This window comes from Lampris incognitus, chromosome 5, assembly GCF_029633865.1.
Source record: "Lampris incognitus isolate fLamInc1 chromosome 5, fLamInc1.hap2, whole genome shotgun sequence".
Classification (NCBI taxonomy): domain Eukaryota; kingdom Metazoa; phylum Chordata; class Actinopteri; order Lampriformes; family Lampridae; genus Lampris; species Lampris incognitus.
In genome coordinates, this window is record NC_079215.1 from 55,482,800 (window position 1) to 55,501,959 (window position 19,160).

The window sequence follows — 19,160 nt, forward strand, 5'->3', positions numbered from 1 at the left end:
CCTGCGATAGATAGCCCAGTGTTTCTTTCGGATGGATCAACAACCACAACGTATGCGGACCCACGGCGATCGGTACAAATATAACAATGTGTAGGTCGGTGGGGGGGGGGCGGCGGCGGCGGCGGGGGGGACACACAAAAAAAGGCCACGCTAGGTTTCGGTCGGTGTTACGTGCGTAACTTTGCGCCGAGCGGCCACACGTCCGAACCCCAGACCGTCGGCGCCATCAAGGCTCGGTGTCATTCTCCGCTCCGTTGTCATCGACGTCAGGCTGCGCCGGGAGGAAACAACACCCCCCTCCCACACATAAACACAAGACACACGCCGGCACGTAGGCAGCCGCGCCGCGCCGCGTCGCGTCGCGACCGCGTCGCGCCGCTCCATCCTCCCCAGCGGCGCGACCGCGGCGCGGCCGCGGCGCGGCCACCGCGCCGTCGCCAAAGCGGACTCGTTACCTTGGTGCACGGCGACGCTGCAGCCGTGTCCATCACAGTACACCAGCGGGTTTTCAGCCCAGCCTCGCTCATCGGAACACACGCAGCAACCTCCGACCATTTCCCGCATGCTGCTCCCATATGATATTCGTACTTAGTCCAGCGACGACCGAACCTCGCCGGGGTGTCGAGTGGTCCCAGATGTGAGCGCCGCGTCTAGCATAGTAGTCGTCTGTCGCCTTTCCGGGGCAGCGGAGGACTCAAATCTCGGCGTGGGGTTCCGATACGGCTAGTTTTCCGTGATGTCCTCCCGTCCCCATCGAGCCGATGCAGTGCGCATGCTCACATCTGCTTTTCCGAGTCGACACAGAATATGAAACTGCGAAGCGGCGTGGATTCATTCAGAGGGGGGGGGGGGTTCGTGGAGAACACGTCGCAGCGGGAGTAATCCGCCCCCGCCCCCCCCCCCCAAAATATCGACACTAAAATTTAAGTTGGGGGGGGGAAACTTGCGAACGGCGGTAATGAACTGTAGTATGGGCACCTCAGTCGAGCACTCCAGGCCCCCCCCCCGACTCCACACTCAGACGCGTTGTAGTTCAATGGCGCCCCCTGCAGGAGCTGCTCAGAGCACAATTACAAAATCGTTTCGCCGTCCCCGTTCTGGAAATGACACTCGTGCTCAATGTGTCTCGCCTCGGCAAGGCGTCTCATTCGTTCGGGCTGTTGCTCGCGGTCGCAGCCGGGATCGATCACACGGCGTCAGCTGAACACTTTTTCCCGCCTTTGCTGATTTTCTGGTGCCCCTAAACGTCCGTCGGCGGTGCGCTGTGAACTTGAAGCGACTCGCGTTTTGATACCCGTTTGATTTCAAACGGGCTCCCGAGTCCGCCAGCAGATGTCGCTAGACTTATTTCTCAGCGACTTCTGTCGCTGCAGGCGTTATAACCTCCGGCTTAGTAAAATGTGTCCTGTGAACTTGTTCACATGGAGTCATTTATGGCAGTGAGGTGTTTCTAGACAGCAGGGCGGGCCCGTCTCAGGGGGGAAAAGAACGATTAACACTTAAACTATTTTCAAATCCTATTCTAATTTTTGTGTGCGTGCGCGCGCGCGCGCGCACGTGTACCTGCGAGCTCTTTGACCTAACATGGACATTAGGCTGCGATGGCAACTTGCGGATCTAGTGTCACTTCTCTTTAAAGTCAGTAGAGAAAAGGGAACTGTTGATGATGGAGAGAACAGATAATGTGGCGGCAGCAGGATGAGCACACACCCTCTTCTGGTCTGAGGGCAGCCGAGCGTAACCGTGTCCCTGTTCTGACGTGGCTTAACAGCCTGCTTGTTGCTGCGTGACACGGGGGCCCTACATCCTCCTCGACGCCTCAGACAAACCGAGAGCCTGATCCACCAGCAGTCGAAGAGGACTTCGCAAGACTGAAGTCAAGAAGGCCTGAAATGAGTCTCGAGCCTTGAGTCAAGTCTCGCCTGTTTTGGTTATCTATCTATCTATCTATCTATCTATCTATCTATCTATCTATCTATCTATCTATCTATCTATTTATTTATTTATTTTCAAGGCACTTTTAACACAAAGTGTCAAACTGTCGAAAATACACCAAGTGGCGAGCTCGTGCAATACCCCACGTCAGCCAGTAGGGGCATGAAGACGCTCGCCAGCCCCCCCCCTCCCCCCCGGCATCATCCCTCAGCATCCGGGGGAAGACTGTGATGCCTGGATCTCATGATGAAATTGGGAGACGTTCCCATTAGCATGGCCAACACGTTTCAGACATGGCCTGGTGTAGGTCGTTTGCTGCACACGTTCGATTCCAGCTGGAGAATGCATATTTTTTTAAAAGTTGCCCCGGTGGCTTCTTCTTCTTCTACGCTTCCTGGTTCCTCCACACGTAGAGGCGTCTCAACAGCGGGTATCGCCACAACTTTCCACACATTACCTCTTCTCACGCAGGCCACATTGGTGACATGCACGTTGTATCTACAGTGCTGAATCCTCTCTGACACGTGGGAGTAGGAGGCTGGTGCTGAAGTTGTGTCAGTAAACTCGGCCTTTCCTCGAGCCCCGGCCCCAAAAGGAGACATGAAAACATGTGGGATAAGCTTTTTATTCTGCAGTCATGAGCTGGGAAGCCTTACAGTACAGCTAGACCCCTCGCCCAGCATCCATCATATATAGACTGGACAGGATCAGGAAAAGAAAAAGAAGAAAAAACCCTTTGGTTTTTCTTTTCGTTTCACACGTCCGTGCCGTGCCGATGGCAAGGAAACAGAAAGTAGAGAGAACGTTTAGACACCTCCTCCTTTCCGGCACATGTAAATGCAGCTCGAGCTCGGTGCGATATAAACAGCAGCTACGTGGTTATTTGCAGTCGTCAAAAGTAGAAATTTAAGTATGAAAATGATGCAAAATTGTCCCTATATATAAAAATATTTACAGCGCAAATACATGCACGCACACACACACACACACACACATACACACACAGTCACAGAAAAGACAATACTACTTTGTGCTTTATTTATACATTTTGATACTAACCGGCTGAATCAATGTGTGTTCTTTTTCCCAATTTTTATTTCTTTTCTCCCCAGTTGTACTCAGCCCCACTCTTCCAAACTGTCCCGGTGGCCGCTCCACCCCCACTGCCGATCCGCAGAAGGCTGCAGACCACCACAGGCCTCCTCCCGTACATGAGGAGTCGCCGGCCGCTTCTTTTCACCTGACAGTGAGGAGTCTCGCCACAGGGATGTAGCGTGTGGGAGGATCACGGAACTGAGCGGAGGAGGCGCTGATGCGGCGACCAGGACACATACCCGCATCCGACTTCCCACCCGCAGACAGAGCCAGCTGTGTCTGTGAGGACGCCTGACCAAGCCGGAGGTAACAAGGGGATTCGAACCGGAGATCCCCTTGTTGGTAGGCAACGGAATAGACCGCCACGCCACCCGGACGCCCCGATGTGTGTGTTTCTTTGTGTGATATGTTTGTGTAGGTGGGTATGGCCTGTGTGTATATGTGTCTTTCTGTGTGTATGTGCGAGTGCTGGCATGAAGCGCTACTTGGGTTCGAGGCGGTGCTCTCCGCGGGCTATGTGTGAGGAGAACTCATAGCGGTCCCTACTGCGGTGGCCACACACGTTGCATTCTAACGGATCTCGGAATCCGTGGCATCCCATGTGGATGGTAAACATGACATAGTCCAGGAAAATGACCCTGCAGTGCCCGCAGGGGTACACCGCCCTGGAAAGCACTCCCGAGTCCCCATTGGCTCTCATCACCCGTAAAGCCTCCAGGGGTGGCACAGGGATCGACTGGGCATGAGGGTGGGGGAGGCCATTGTGATGATTGCCCGCCCCTAGCAAGCGCTCTAGGCTGTATGTCAGAGGCTGGGGGATCTGAGCAGGGTCAGTGTGGAAGGAGTCCATGCTGGGGTGTCCCTGGGGTGGCTGGGCTGTGTGGGTGAGCCTTGGTGTTGGCAGGCCCAGCTTGTGACCGTTGGTGAGGCCCAAGGGACTCACGTCATTGTGGGCCAAAGGAATGGAGTAGTGCCTGTGTAGAGCTGATTCAGGGTCTGGATCTGTCAGGGCTTGTTGAGGTTGGTGGTGGATGTCGGGGCCTGGGGAACTCAGTGGGGGGTCCATAACGTCCGTTGGGTGTATCAGCTCCCTGTTAAAGCTCAGGTCCAGACAGACACCGTTGTCGCCTGGATCAGCCGCATGGAGAGGGAGAGCAGTCAGGACCGGGCAAGGGGAGAGTCACAGCCAAACCTCATCTACAAATACAGTGCCACAGAGTGCAAGCTGCATTGAAAGCCATTTAAAATAATGGGCCCTATCAAAAAAGCTACAGTATGCATCCTTATATGACTCTTGAAGATCCTTACCTTGATCCTGAGTGGAGGCAACAGAGGACAAAAAGACCACAGTTTGCACCTGAACTAACAAAAGGCCAAACTGAGACAGTGAACTAAGGCATTGTAAATGACATGGTGAGACAAGAGAAATGGAAGGTCCCTGACCCAGCAGTTACACTTCCTGCTTAGAGCAGCGGAGGCATGAAAGGACAGAGGGGTTGAGAGGAAGCAGATTGAAGCCTCTACTGCAGCTGCACCACAGAAGAAAAGACGGAGAGACACCTGCTCACGTTTTCTCGCCTACCCCCCTCCGTCTTGCTATGCGGTCACAGACATTACTTCTCTTTTCCTCCTGTGGTTGTCATATTGAAAGGCCTTACTTCATTTGTCGAGATGATAGAAAGAGGCAGGATTCTTTGTCCTGCACACCCTTGTTTGCGAGTGTTGAAAGGTTTGATTCTGAAACTAAGTTCTTTTTCTTGAGGTCTGCTAAACCAGAAAGGAGCGACATAGGTAGTGGAAATAGGTGCGCGCCGCCCGTAAACTTTGGCAAGGCATTGAGCCAAGCCAGTCATTTTCTGAAACTGATGTCTTGCTGTCATTTAGCCGTGGTGCAAAGTCTGTCTGCGTTTGAATTGTGAAACCTCAAACAGAAGTATCTAAACTTGCAGATATGCCTGTGAAATTGTGCAAATGTGTCTTCCCATATTGCAGGGATAGGCAACATGGTCCAGAAAGGTCTGGTTGTGGGTGCAGGTTTTTGTCCCAACCAAACAGTTACACACCTGATTCCATTAGTCTACCAATAGTCTTTGCTGAGGACCTTGATTTGTAGACTCAGGTGTGTAACTTTTTGGTTGGAACAAAGACCTGCACCCACACCAGACCTTTCTGGACCATGTTGCCTATCCCTGCCATAATGGCTCCCAAGTTACATTATTTTCTTGTGTATGGTAAACCATACCCACCGATGATAAACTTCACGTTTTGAATCTAGGGCGGTGGTGTGGCATCCTGAGGTGTGGTGCAGGGTATAAGGCCAGTATTCTGCCCTTAACTCCTGTTTGGCAAGAAACACATGAGGCCGGCAAAGACAAATAGAGACATGAACAAAGAGCTCAGAAAGGCAACTTGAAATATCGTCTCACTAAACAAGCATGAATTTGCCAGTCAGACTTAAATTGGCATAAACACAATGTGAAAGGCGAGGATATTCGTAATTTAAAGCAAAACAAAGAAATGGGCAATGCTGCATGAGGATCGCTCCTGCTGTCAGGGGCTGTCAATTATGATTACAAAGAAAAAAGTTAGAGGGCAAAATATTAGGTTGCAGCTGTATGAGGCCGACATTTCGGTCGGCGGACCTCTTTCAAGACATATAGAGTTCTCTGTATGTCTCGCCGGCAGAAAGTTGTCTTCGTACAGCTGCAACTTAAGTTTTTTTTCTCTCCCTGTAACTCAAAGCAAGCAGCAGCAAGTAGCTGTAAGCACGGGTATTGCCTTGATTGCTTTGTGCTAGCCAACAAGGCAATACAGTCAAAACTTCAAGGTGTACGTAATTTGTAGTCATATCTGAAGTGGTAGAATATAACAGGTGAATTATGACACAACCCATTCCCCCTGCTTTTGATTCTTTGGAGACTTAAAGCTGCCATTGTGTTGGATTCCTCTTACCGGTGAACTTCTGCGGCATAGAGCTCTTCCGTTTGGCTACGTTGCTAGCCAGCCTGTCCAATAGCAACGCTCGCTCTGTGCCCATCTGAGCCCTAGATGTGTGGCTGTTGTCTGTGTGAGTGGGAGAACAAAAGTTGAAAAAATGGAGAGCGTGAAAGAGAGAGAGAAAGGGTGAGAGAGAGAGAGAGAGAGAGAGAGAGAGAGAGAGAGAGAGAGAGAGAGAGAGAGAGAGAGAGAGAGAGAGAGAGAGCGAGCGAGCGATGAGGAAATGACCTTTTCACAATCAGGAGGTATTGTGACAAAAGGACGTGTGCATGCGCTCAATTGCAGTCTACCCATTCAACCTGTTCATGCATTTGCGGTTATCTAATTACGTAAAAAAGTACAACACAAAGGTGAACAAACAAGATATACATTTTAGTGAGCATGTTCCTGTGACCTCACTTCCTGGTCTCTTTTTTTTTCTTCATTACTAGTACAGGACATCAGACTGCAGGATGAAGATCTATTTCCTCACTGTGACGCTATCAGGCATAAACTTGCGACATTTGTTGACCACAAAAACTGCATTGTTGGTGTGTTGCAACTGCCCTCCACAACAAATGAGTACATAGGCTACTTGGCCAGGCTGGTGTACGAAAGCAAGAGATGGAAATTTGGCCTACATATTTGACTTCCACTTCAGCTACAGATGAGAAAATGCGCCTTGGTGCAACAATGCCAAAAACCACCACCGCCACAAACTATTTAGCTCGAATGATGTGGTAACCACTACAGAATTCTAGAGAATTTATTTTTGTATAGTTCTCTAACTCCCACTGGCCAGTTGGGTCATCAACACTGGCAGGTTTTGGCTGCTGCTGCTCATTCGGATCCTTTTTCCCCCCGCTTGTTATGTTTTGAATACTGGCTTGTCTTACCGAATACTGGATTTAAGCTAAAATCATGATTCCCCTCAAAATGCTGTCATGGATCACACTTTCTACCATGCTATCCTCCATCACCACTACTAACCAACTGAGATACTCACCAGATGAACTATACCGACTTGGGTCACACTACGAACCTCTGAGAGATCTTCAGTTCCATCGAGACATTTTTCTCTGATGTCCAAGGTACATTCACTGAGCAATGCTGAGACTGTCAGCTACTTCCGGTTAGCAGGTTCATGCCATCCATAAGCTCTGACTGGCATGTAGACCACAGTGTGCTAACTCGCTAGCTAAATCAGCTGTTCACACGTACACGGCCTGTCACAAGTTCGCCCTCTACAATGCCAGATCTATCACCAACAAAGCCCCTCTAGTCAATGTCTTCATCACAGAGCACAAACTGGAGTATTTATATCTCACAGAAACCTGGCAGTTACAGAATGACTTTCTACAGCTGAAATCAGCAACTCCGCCAGGATTTGTTTACACAGGCAAACCTTGTTCTTTGGGCAGAGGAGACGGCCTCGTGCTGATCTATCCCGATAGTATACAACTAATGCCACTCTCTCTACCTGATCAATCTTCCTTTAAACTGCTGGCTGTTAGGTTCTATGGACCTATACTCACCATTATTGCTGTTCTGTAAAGCCCACCGAAGACATTGAATATTTTTTATCACTGAACTCACAGCAGTTTTAGCCACCCTTAGTGCAATGTCTCTCAATATCATCCTAATGGGGGATTTAAATGTTCATTTTGATAACACTGACAGTATGTTCACTAAAGATTTTAAAGCAATGTAGATTGTTTTGATCTAATACAATATGTCAACTTTACAACCCACATCAAGGGTCATATCCTTGACTTAGTTTGCTGTTCCGGCATCACACCATATAACATCACCTCTGATGAACTACCCATCTATGACCATAAAGCCACGTTATTCAGCACCAACCCACTGCTCAGTAAAGCAAGGGTGTATCGTACCATATAATACTGCAACATTAGACATGTTAATCCAGACGATTTTAGCAGTTTAATTACCTCAAACCCTGTTCCTGCTCACACCTCCTCACTCCCGGTTCTAATGGACTACTACAATGATAGTATGTTATGCACTTGATACTTTAGCCCCTCTGAAAACACCCGTTGTCTCATTTGCCCATACTGCTCCCTAGTATATGCCTGAACTACTTCAGCTCAAGGCTTTAGGTCAGCACCTGGAGAGGCTTTGCACCAAGACTGGACTTGCTGTTCATAAACAAATGTATTCTGAGCATATACTCCATTACACAAATGCTCTTTCAATATCTAAATCATCCTATTATGCAAATATGCAAATATCATCAGTGCAGGTGGAGGTAATACTAGAACAGTGATAAGGTTCAACCCACCTAAAACCAATATGAATAGTAACCTTTCTATTGAGCAATGCTGTCCTGTTTTGAAGTATTCCAATTCAGCTGCCTTCTGCTAACATCATACAGACTGATTTACCATCAACAAGCGCCATGAAACTGTCCCCATCCACTGTCCTATGTGACTTCAGTCTTCCAACTGAAAATCAAATTTTTGAACTTATTATTAAGTCTAGCACCTCTATATGTCACCTGGATTCAATTCCCACAACCCTAGTTAAAACATGCATGCCTTTTATCATCTCCCTGATAACCTCCATCATCAACTCCTCTCTGTCCATTGGTGGAGTTCCCCCTTCACTGAAGGTTGCCATAATGTTACAATTTCATTTCGCAGACCAACTCTGAAAAAACTTAATTTGGATTCTACTGACTAAAACAACTACTGGCCTATTACCAATTTAACATTAATCTCCAAAATCCTTGCGAGGGTAGTTGCGTCTCACTTTCAGATATACCGTGATAACAACAATCTCTTTGAACAATTCCAATATGGCTTTCGCCTCAAACACAGCACAGAAACAGCCCTGGTTAAGATCACCAACGACCTCCTCTATGCAGCTGATTCCAGTCTACTCTCTATCTTCATCCTCCTTGACCTCACTGCAGCCTTTGATACTATATCCCATCAGCTCCTCATGGATCATCTGGCTAGCATTGGCGATGGGGGCGCTGTGTATCAATTGTTTGCTTCCTACCTTACAGACGGGACACATTTTGTACAGATTCGGAATTACCGGTAAGAAAGCTTCATGGTTCATCATGGAGTTCCACAGGGTTCATTGTTCGGGCCACTCCTGTTTATTATTTATCAATTGTCACTGTTATGCTGATGATACACAGCTTTGTGTGTCCACTGAGCCCACTTCTATTCTCCCCTCCAGTACCCTCACTGCTTGTCTACATGATTTACAGATATGGATGACAAACAATATCTGAAATTCAACAGTAGTAAAACTGAGCTACTCCTCACTGGCACTAAATCTACACTCTCGAAAACTAATATTTGCTCACTCCCCATCGCTGGAGCTGTTACACCTGTCTGCACACAGATGAAGAGCCTTGGTGCTATCCTGGACAGTACCCTTTCTTTTTCCAGTCATACAAACAGTGTCTGCCGGATTGCGTTTTTCCATCTGTGAAACATCTCCAGACTATGACCTGCTTTGAAACAACACTCCACGGAAGTCTTAGTCAATGCTTTGGTCACACCAGCATTGACTACTGCAATCCGATCCTGTCAGGCATCCCCAACAAACTTATTCACCGACTTGAACTCACCCAGATTTCTGCAGCATGGATTAATACACGTTCAAAACCCACTGAACATGTCTCTGCCCTGTTGATTCAGTTACCCTGGCTTCCTGTGTCACACAGTGGATTAATTTTAAAAATTTTATTATTAAAATTCAAAGCTCTTCATAATCTATCTCCTGCTTATCTCACAGACCTCCTTCAGACTTATGCTCCTTCTCGCTCCCTGCAGTCTTCATCAGCGGGTCTATTGGCACTACCAGCCATCAACCTCAGCACAATGGGTACCAGGGCTTTCTCCTATGCTGCACCCAAACTCTGGAACTCCATTCCCTGTCACATCTGCATACTGGACTCCATTACAGAATTCCAAACTGCTCTTAAAACCCACCTTTTTAAACTAGCTTACTCACTTTAACTGCATTAACTGCATCAAATGCATCTGGATATAACTCCTTGCTGAGCTATGCTCTGTTGCGTAACGCATGTTTCATTGTTGATTGTACTGATGGTTTTCACTGATTTGTTGTTTATTGTATATCATGTAAGGTGACCCTTTGAGTGTCACGAAAGGCGCCATTAAATAAAATGTAATATTATTACTGTTATTATTACTATCATCACTATGTAATAAACATCCACAAAAACTGAAAGGATTTAAACGTGTAAGAACTGATGAAGGTGTGTTCCTGCTTGTGAGAACATGTGGGCACCTGAAAGTGTGCGTTTTTAGTGCTGTTTTTGTGAATGATGTATTAGAGGATACTCTTCGAAGCCTCGTTTGACCTTCTCTTAGTTTATTTCTGCGTCGGTGTTTAACGTGACTGAGCTACGTTGTGCTAGAACAGGTGACAAGGGGAGAAGGCCCAGTGTTAGTGAAGTTGCTGCTCACCTCTCTCGATAGGGCCTTTGCTCTGAAGGTACACATGACACCTCTCTCTGTGCTCTTCGAGGGAGCTGCGCTGTTTGTAGCTGCGACCGCAGTGGTTGCACTTGTGGGGCTTCTCCACTGCGAGCGGGAGTTTCAGTTAAAAAAATCACACGTCACATTCATTTGGCAACAACCCAGGTACACCGTGTGTCTTTCCGCTGCAAAAATGCTGTATGTAAATGGTTTTGTATGGAATGAGTTCGACACAATTAGCTGATGAAAGCAGAGGAAACAGCAGAAGTCTAGATGAAGTTCGATGCAGGCCAGAATGAAGCGGGTGTGTGACCAAAGCACCCCCCCCGCTTCGAATCTGCCTACACACTACATACATGGGAGTTTAAAGCGAATAAGCAACACTCTCCTTTAACCAAGCAGCTACTGCTTGGGTGCTTCTGAGCAAGGCACTTAACCCAAAACTTTTCCAAAGATGATACATGGCGGCCAACAACCCGCCGGGCGCTGCACGGCGGCTGCCCACTGCTCCTAGCTACACAGCTAGGAGGGGCTAAAGGCGGAGTGTAATTTCCCCACCGGGGGTCAATAGAGTATCTCAAGTAAATATGGCTGAATAGAATGGTGTTGCCGAGAAACGTGGCATGAATGCTGCCGGGTGTGACCTCTTTGCATCACAACAGAGGCTAGAAAAAGAGAATGTGGCTTCATTCACAGGTGCACAGAAATGTGTATGAACTTGGGTGTGTTTGAGTGAATGGGTGCAGGTGGCAAACCGGTACCAGAGTGTGTGCGCAGGTGCCCGCTTAAGGCGTCACGGCGTCGGCAGGCGTAGTTACACATGGGGCATTTGAAAGGCTTTTCCCCGGAGTGCAGTTTGATGTGGCGAAGCAGATTTCCCTTCTGGGTGAAGGAGGCCCCGCACTGCGAGCAATGGAACGGCCGCTCTCCTGGTTGCAGCAAAACAAAAGAGATGATTTTACCACGCACACGCCCGAATACACATTTTCTCGTTTCCATTCCCTCTTCGAAAAACCCTCAGCCTGACTTGACGTGTGTCGATCAGGTTGGCAGCCAACAAAAATGAATCAGCCCCGAGTGAGAGAGCCTGGTCAGCAGTTTCACTCCGTCACACATCTACGTCATTGGGGTGTGCCGGATTCGTGGTGTCTCTAACCAATGTGTGTGAAAGGTTTGAAGGCGTATTTTTGTGTCGCTAGCTTGCCTTCTGTTGGGTTGCTCTGCAGGGTATTTTGGTTGCAGTGCCGTTCCATCAGTGAAGCAAATTTGCCTTGAGAGTTTACGTCTGAATACCGAAATCAGCCACGCCGCATGATCCTCTCAATGTGTTTGAGCCTTGCATAGTGACGGTCTCACGCTTACCAGACGAATAAGTGCCCGGAATAGGTTTTTTTTTTAAAGATCTTAATTGTTTAACTTTATCTGCAGCAAGTAGTCGGTGCTCAAAGGCATTTCTACCGCCCGTGGCCGGGAAATATAATCGGGACCCAGGCGACTGCAGGCTGTGGCCAAAAATACTGCATCACGTGGAACTTTAAATGGATGCAAACGACACATATGTATAGCAACGCCCGAGTATTACAACATCTTTCCACACACTTTCTGCACTCTCCTACGTCGGGTGCAGTAAAATAAGACCCTGGATGAAGGCTGCAGCCGCCTCGAAACGAAATCATCTATCTAGGGGCCGACAGGACTTGCATAACTCAGCAAGTAGCACGAAGATAATGGCGATGTGACACGATGTGTTTCACATCCCAATAGCGGCCAACAAAGACAAATTATCAGCTTCCATCTCTATGTGGTAACTGCACGTTTATCACTGCAGGATGTCGCACGGCTACAGAAAACACACAAAGGCTGCATAGTATTTTCTTTTGGATCGCAGACTCTTCGGTGCTAAATCAAATGGTTTTCCCTTCTTAAAGGAAAATAAAACAAGGTACTTTGATCCCATCCATCCATCCATCCATCCATCCATTATCCAAGCCGCTTATCCAAATTAGGGTCACAGGGATGCTGGAGCCCATCCCGGACAGGCCGCCGGGCCGTCACATTCACGCCTAGGGACAATTTAGTACGGCGGCTTCACGTGGCCTGCGCGTCTTTTGACGTGTACTTTGAGCCGGTGATCAGTTATATCGATTGCGCAACTGCTGTGTTTGAGGTCCGGTCTGTGTTTCCGTGCGCCTCACCAGTGTGGCTGCGCTTGTGCACCAGCAGCACGTTGATGCTGACGCAAGACAGGCCACAGATGTCACAGCTGAGCTTGCCGGCTGCCTGGCTTCGGGGAGAAACGTAGCTTCCCGCCGGGGCTGCTGCATGGGCGTCCGGCAGGGCGGCGCTCTCGTAACACGCATAATCTACCAGGGACAGGTCCTGCGGTTCGTTCAGAGCATCTCCCTCTTCGTCTCCCTCCCGCTCCTCATCCTCCTCGGCTTCCTCCGGCCCCTCGCCATTGGGTCCCTCCTCCGTCGTGCCCTCGCTGACATCTTCTTCTTCCTCTTTTATCCGGCTTTCGCCGTCCTGCTCTTCCCGGGGGCAGGGCTCACGGTCTTTCCTTCCCTCTCGCTTGGTCTTCATAGGCGTGGTTTCTAGGCAGGGAGGAAGGAAGAGAGAGGCAGAGTGTATCGGTTTTCTGCAAGTGTAACATCGACACAGTATACGTCCATCCATCCGTTATCCAAGCCGCTTATCCCAGTCAGGGTCGCGGGGGGATGCTGGAGCCTATCCCAGCGGTCATTTGGCGGCAGGCGGGGAGACACCCTGGACAGGCCGCCAGGCCATCATAGGGCCCACACACACACACACACACACACACACCTAGGGACAATCTAGTACGGCCGATTCACCTGACCTACATGTCTTTGGACTGTGGGAGGAAACCCACGCAGACATGAGGAGAACATGCAAACTCCACACAGAGGACGACCCGGGACGACCCCCAAGGCTGGACTACCCCGGGGCTCGAACCCAGGACCTTCTTGCTGTGAGGCCACCGCGCTAACCACCGCGCCACCGTGCCGCTTTGTTATATTTCCTCAGTGCAATACTGTAATGCGCAGTATTCAGAATGGGATTTCTTACACATTTTGTTGCGTTATTTTTACATGTACGTGTATCTGCAAAAGTAACATGAATCTGTAGGAGTTACACATACATGTGCATCTGAGAGATACGTCATGGTGAGCGAGTGAAAAATGTAAGAACAAACGAGCAATAAACTGAGGCGGACGCCAAAGGGGAGGCGCAACGGTTCCTGGTTTGCTCTCACCTTCAAATAAGGAGCCGAATGGTCTTGGCTGTGCTCCACAATGTGTTGACTGAACACTGACTGAAATGTGACTTGACTCCACTTCTACATGTACATGTGTGTGGTCTGAGAGCCCGATATTAACATCGGCACGTCTCCAAGCTGTGGTTGAGGTTAATTTGGGCCAACGCGCAGCGTCAGAGATAGATTCAGAAGATGTGTGCCAGAGATAAAGGGGGAGGCATTTCCTCTAAATACAGAGAAAGTAGAACCAGGGCAGGAGAAGACGCTGCAGACACCTCCATGAGACAACGCCCCCCCCGCCGCCGCCGCCGCCCCGCCCCGTCCCCCTGTTTCTACACGGAGTAGTCCCCTGTATCGATGTAGCTATTGTGTCCTCTGGATGTGAATGTACTTTTCTATCCTAAATTCCACAGGAATCAAAACATGCGTAGATTAATACATCCTCGCAAACTTGGCAGGACTCCTCCTATAATTAAAACGCGACCGAAATCCAAACTTTTAAGGCGGGTAAAGCAAAACTGCCAGACTGATTTTGGTGATCTTTGCATTAGAGACTGAGCGAGTGCTGGTGTAGGGCTCGGCCCTGCCAGATATAACGTGTTCCCTCCGACTGCGCGGCCCTTTTTTTTTAGGCAAACAATACAACCAAAACCTCGCCTTACGACCTTGCCCACATTCGGTCCAACACAGCTCGCCTGAGTGAGAACTGTATCTTAACACACCGATGGTTGACGCCCAAGTCCCGAAGCCTGGCTCGCAGGGCCCGTCACCAGCGAAGTGTCAACCAACCCCTCGACGTGCTTCTCGCTACCCCTGTACGACACACTGTGGTCTGTGTGGTTGCTGACACTGAGCTGAGCAGGGTTGTCATGTATGGTGGAAAGCAGGCCGAGGGCGGTGAGTAAAGGCAGAGCTGTGAAAGGCTCGTTATAGAATCTGGGGTCTGCGAGCTGTGAGAGGGGCTTCACAGAACTTCACCCCGTTGGGAGTTGTGACGCGTGGAGATAAAAAAACAAGCGGAAAACTGATCTCTGGTGATGGCGGGCTTTTAACTGAACACCAAGGACGGAAACCGCTCTTCTTCAAACGTGTGCCGGTTTATAACTTCATCGCATATCTGAGGCAAGTTGGCCAGAACGTCTCAGTCTGCCGTCCTCCAATATGGCGTTCTGGTACAGTTTGAGTATACACATAGTATTTTTTTTTTGGGACACCGGGACATTTTACACCATGATATTTTACACTAGACACAACAACTGTGTCGAATGATATACAAAAATGTTGATAATAATGCAAAATATGAATAATAGAAATACAATTACAATAGGAAAATGTCAAGAGTAATGTGATGTAAACCTGGACCTGGGTGAGACGGCGTCTAATTTCAGTTGATAAAGTGTTAATTGCGTTAGAAATGCTATTTGACCCAAGTTTAGATGAAACTTGACGACCAACCAGCTGTGCAACTACGACTCTCTAACCCACACACCTGCACAACTTCTACACCTGCACAACTTCTACACCTGCAGCTTTGACGGCACATTTCCTATTGTTTCCCAGAGAAGGAAGGAAGGAAAAGCCTTTGTGCACCCTAACCCTTACTTCTTACCTTGCACTTCTCTGCCCAACGTTAAGTCAGGCGACACCATTGCAGTGATACTGGCATATTTACTACATCTGCTGTTGGGGCATCGTGGCAGTGAGCCTCATGCTCCCTCCCATTCCTTGCAATGCTAGCTAGATGACGTTATATAAATATAAATGGTCTCAGAAGGAAAACTGCTGCAGAATAGCAGCAAATCATATCCACGGGAAAACAAGAGCATACAACAGTTTTTTTTTTATATTTGTGAACCGTCAGCAATATCTACATCCTGTTAAAAATTGGGTTGCATATACACTTAAATGTGGACCAGAAATTCAAGCTCGTCTTGCTTTTTCACTCATGGTGCCTTTGCTCTAAATAAGAGTACGGGCTAGATGCCTTCACTATAAAAAGCAAAACATAATTAAAGCATGTGTGTGTGTGTGTGTGTGTGTGTGTGTGTGTGTTTCTAGACTTATCTATCCGCCACACCTTCACAAGACTCCGTTTCAGTCACACTGAATGAGTTGTTAAGCTGGACCTCATTGAGCTCCATCTGTTCCACCTCCTCCTTTGGCTTCAGATCTGCCCCCCCACTGCAGGTGTCTGCAAATGCACAAGTTACGACAGTCAAAATCGTTTTTGTCACTTTTCGCACCCATTAGCGAATGACTGTTTTTGACACAGATGTTGATATCGGTATTAACATTTGAATAAACCACATGCTAGACACCAGTAGCTGTATGCATCACCGCCTCTCTGATGAAGAAGCAGAAACATAATGGTACAGTTTTGGAGTCAAGTACAGTGGAGTACAGTCACACACCGAAACAAGGGCAACATGGCTTACCGGTCACATGCACACACTGTAAAACACTGTCTAGACAGCCAACTATCCAGGACGCCCCACATATTGTAAACACCTCAGCATTCTGCAGCCTTGTGTGGGCCCTGGAGTTTGGTGTGCATGAAAGTGGCAGCAGAAATGCACGGTGCAAGGCATCGCCACACGCATTTCCACAACACATTCGATCACACAGGTACTCACTCGTCGTGCTTCCTTCCACAGGAAGGCATTCAGGAATGTTGTCTGTGTTCATGGCGGAAAAGAAAAACCCTGCAGGCACAAATCACAGATGAAGTTATCCATCCATCCATCCATCCATCCATCCATCCATCCATCCATCCATCCATCCATCCATCCGTTATCTGAACCGCTTATCCTGCTCTCAGGGCTGCGGGGATGCTGGAGCCCATCCCAGCAGCCATTGGCTGTTTGTTGTGTATGTTTCGTCCTAGAGTTGATGTGTGTTATAAATGAAACGCAGAATTGTGATTACTATCGCTAACATGTTGGAAGTTTTGTCAGCTAAACTCGGGTCCAGCTCCCTTCACAAAGCAACCTATGGCATAAAAGCTCAATAAGCAATTATCACGTAAACCGACAGAACCAGCACTTGCACTTCAAGCACGTGCAACTCGGTGTGTTCCTGCTCAGCAATAAAAAAAAAAAAAAAGTATGTAGAAATCCATGGTTGACCGCTCGACCCGAGCAGCTCGTTTTCCCTGATGAAAATGAACTGACGTTCACTGCCAGTGCATTTCCTGTCAGCTCTGTCAGCGTGACTGTGCCCTCCAAGCTGCCATACGCTCCACTACTTGCACTTCATAGCTTTTCTAAAACTTCATTAGTACACGGGCCATGCCACTTAATATACGCCCATGTGAAAACTGGCCTCCAACAGTAATCATCGTTACACAAACTCAACGTTTGCTTCAAAATCAGTACTGACAAGTTAAACGTGTTAACCGCAGTTGAAATAACGAGAAAACCTGCATTGCTGCTCACCTTGTTCTTTAGTTAAATATATGTACTATTAGTACTTTAACGCGTGAAATAACACTTTTGCAAAGCCAGCACCTTTACATTTACTCATATGGCCGATACCTGTATATAAAGTAGCTTGTAGCTATTAGCAGATAGACTGGGGTGTTACAAACGAGCATCGCAGGCCACCACATAGTAATCTTCTCATTATAGTACTACTAAGCGAAGTAGTAGTACATTTGTTAAATAGCAGTCATATCATAGTAGTACTTTATGAAGTGGTGAAAGGCACATTGGATAGTGCTAATATAGTACTGTACAAATATATATATATATTTAGTACTGTAACATACGCCGTACTGTAATTAAATACTATGTGAAGTAGTAGTAGTAGTAGTATAGTAGTAGTAGTAGTAGTAGTAAGTAGTAGTAACACATTTGCTACATAGTAATCATCTCATAGCCAAGACGGCACGTCAGGTCAAGTCCATCAGCATACGTGTGGCCAAGATCACCAAGAGGCAGAGAACAGGTGAATTAAGTAAATTTACATTGGCACACAAACGGTCAAAACGGGCTGTCAAAGAGTACCAAAACTCCCGGGTACGGTTCTCCGGCCCGAAACGAGTCTCACCTCCCTCAGCTCCTCTCCGTCTCTTGCGGGGACAGTTCAGGCGCCGTGTGTCCGCCGGTGGGCTGCAGGTGCAGGATGGAACGCGCGCGGGGGGGCAGCGTCATCAGGCCTCCGACGTGTGGACACGCCCCTAAAGAAACAGCGACTCTTTCCCCCCCCCCCCAAACCCAGGACGGGGCAGCGAAACCCACAACGTCGCATTGCCCTTTTAACGTTTCTACCCGCAACAAAAATCAAAATCAATAACCGATTAATCTATTATAGTTCGTCAGGATTCGCCTAAATGTGTAAATTGCCTATGAGCTTCGGGTCTCGAGCAGAGTGCCGACGGTGGATGAGATGACGCTGCTCACAGACAGCGCTCGGCTCGTTTCCGTTCAAGGCTCAAGTCCGCCATCTTGTGGCCATAAGACGCTACTAGCCCTCCCTCGACTTTAACGCTCGGGTACACCTGGAAATGCTGTACGCGGCCATCACTTGTCCGCCGCGAACCCCGCTGAAATACGTGAGCGCCATATTTTGCCATGGACGACGCTTTCACTGGAGTTCAGATTATCCAGCAACCTGTCTAAAGCTGACACGGTCTCTACGGAGGTCTGCTCTCTCTCTCTCTCTCTGTGAAAGTACGCAGGTTTGTTGGCCACGCCAGATTACTTAAGACGCTTTGGCAGCGAAGCGCACAAACGCAGTTTTCTCGGGCGTGGGCCCACTGACACGGGCTCGAACTAGCGCAGAGAGACCGCCAGCTGCCACGACCACGCACGGTGTTTCACACCCAACAACCGCAGCAGCACAGAGGCGCGGGCGTGTGGCTGCATGAGGGGGGGTGGAGGCGGTCCACACGCCTTTTCCAAGGGCCCACTCTTTTAGTGAGGGGAGGGAGGGAGAGACATAGACAGACAGCGAGAGAGAGAGAGAGAGACAGAGAGAGCGAGATAAAAGAGAGAGAGGGAGCGACAGAGTGTGTGAGAGAGAGAGAGAGAGAGAGAGAGAGAGAGAGAGAGAGAGAGAGAGAGAGAGAGAGAGCAGACAGACAGACAGACAGACAGACAGACAGACAGACAGACAGACAGAGAGAGAGAATTGAAAGAGAGAGAGAGAGAGAGAGCGAGAGAGAGACAGACAGACAGACAGACAGACAGACAGAGAGATTGAAAGAGAGAGAGAGGAGTGACAGAGTGAGAGAGAGGACAGAGAGGGAGAGGAGAGAGAGAGAGAGAGCGAGAGAGAGAGAGAGAGAGAGAGAGAGAGAGAGAGAGAGAGAGAGAGAGAGAGAGAGAGAGAGAGAGAGAGCGAGAGAGAGACAGACAGACAGACAGACAGACAGACAGAGAGATTGAAAGAGA

At 48.6% G+C, this 19,160-nt stretch overlaps 2 protein-coding genes across 3 annotated transcripts in view; both read right to left on the reverse strand.

The window, feature by feature from the left end:
- LOC130112602 (protein AF-17-like) overlaps positions 1 to 750 on the reverse strand; it is a 71,888-nt gene extending 71,138 nt beyond the window's left edge. The window contains exon 1 of the mRNA XM_056280042.1: positions 456 to 750. Coding sequence (XP_056136017.1) covers positions 456 to 564 — 109 coding nt within the window. The 5' untranslated portion in view covers positions 565 to 750. The remainder of the gene's footprint in view (positions 1 to 455) is intronic.
- Positions 751 to 2,551: 1,801 nt separating this feature from the next.
- On the reverse strand, positions 2,552 to 17,870 carry LOC130112793 (zinc finger protein Eos-like). 2 transcript variants are annotated; one of them, XM_056280283.1, is made up of 8 exons: positions 17,818 to 17,870; positions 16,401 to 16,471; positions 15,845 to 15,958; positions 12,686 to 13,084; positions 11,252 to 11,419; positions 10,479 to 10,595; positions 5,983 to 6,093; positions 2,552 to 4,158 (listed from the first exon to the last, which is right to left on the reverse strand). In XM_056280283.1, exons 2-8 carry the CDS (start codon positions 16,450 to 16,452, stop codon positions 3,512 to 3,514), a joined length of 1,608 nt encoding a protein of 535 aa, XP_056136258.1. In that variant the 5' UTR covers positions 16,453 to 16,471; positions 17,818 to 17,870; the 3' UTR covers positions 2,552 to 3,511. The 2 variants fall into 2 exon arrangements, with proteins under 2 accessions (XP_056136258.1, XP_056136257.1); XM_056280282.1 differs by having other exon boundaries at positions 16,401 to 16,469; positions 17,815 to 17,865.
- Between the last annotated feature and the right edge of the window lie 1,290 nt (positions 17,871 to 19,160).

Coding starts and splice junctions, on each gene's coding strand:
- LOC130112793 (XM_056280283.1), bottom strand. CDS start 16,452: ATGAACACAGACAACATTCCTGAATGCCTTCCTGTGGAAGGAAGCACG. Junction 15,959..16,400: donor TGTGGAAGGAAGCACGACGA/GTGAGTACCTGT, acceptor GTGCATTTGCAG/ACACCTGCAGTGGGGGGGCA. Junction 11,420..12,685: donor GCACAAGCGCAGCCACACTG/GTGAGGCGCACG, acceptor TGCTGCAACCAG/GAGAGCGGCCGTTCCATTGC.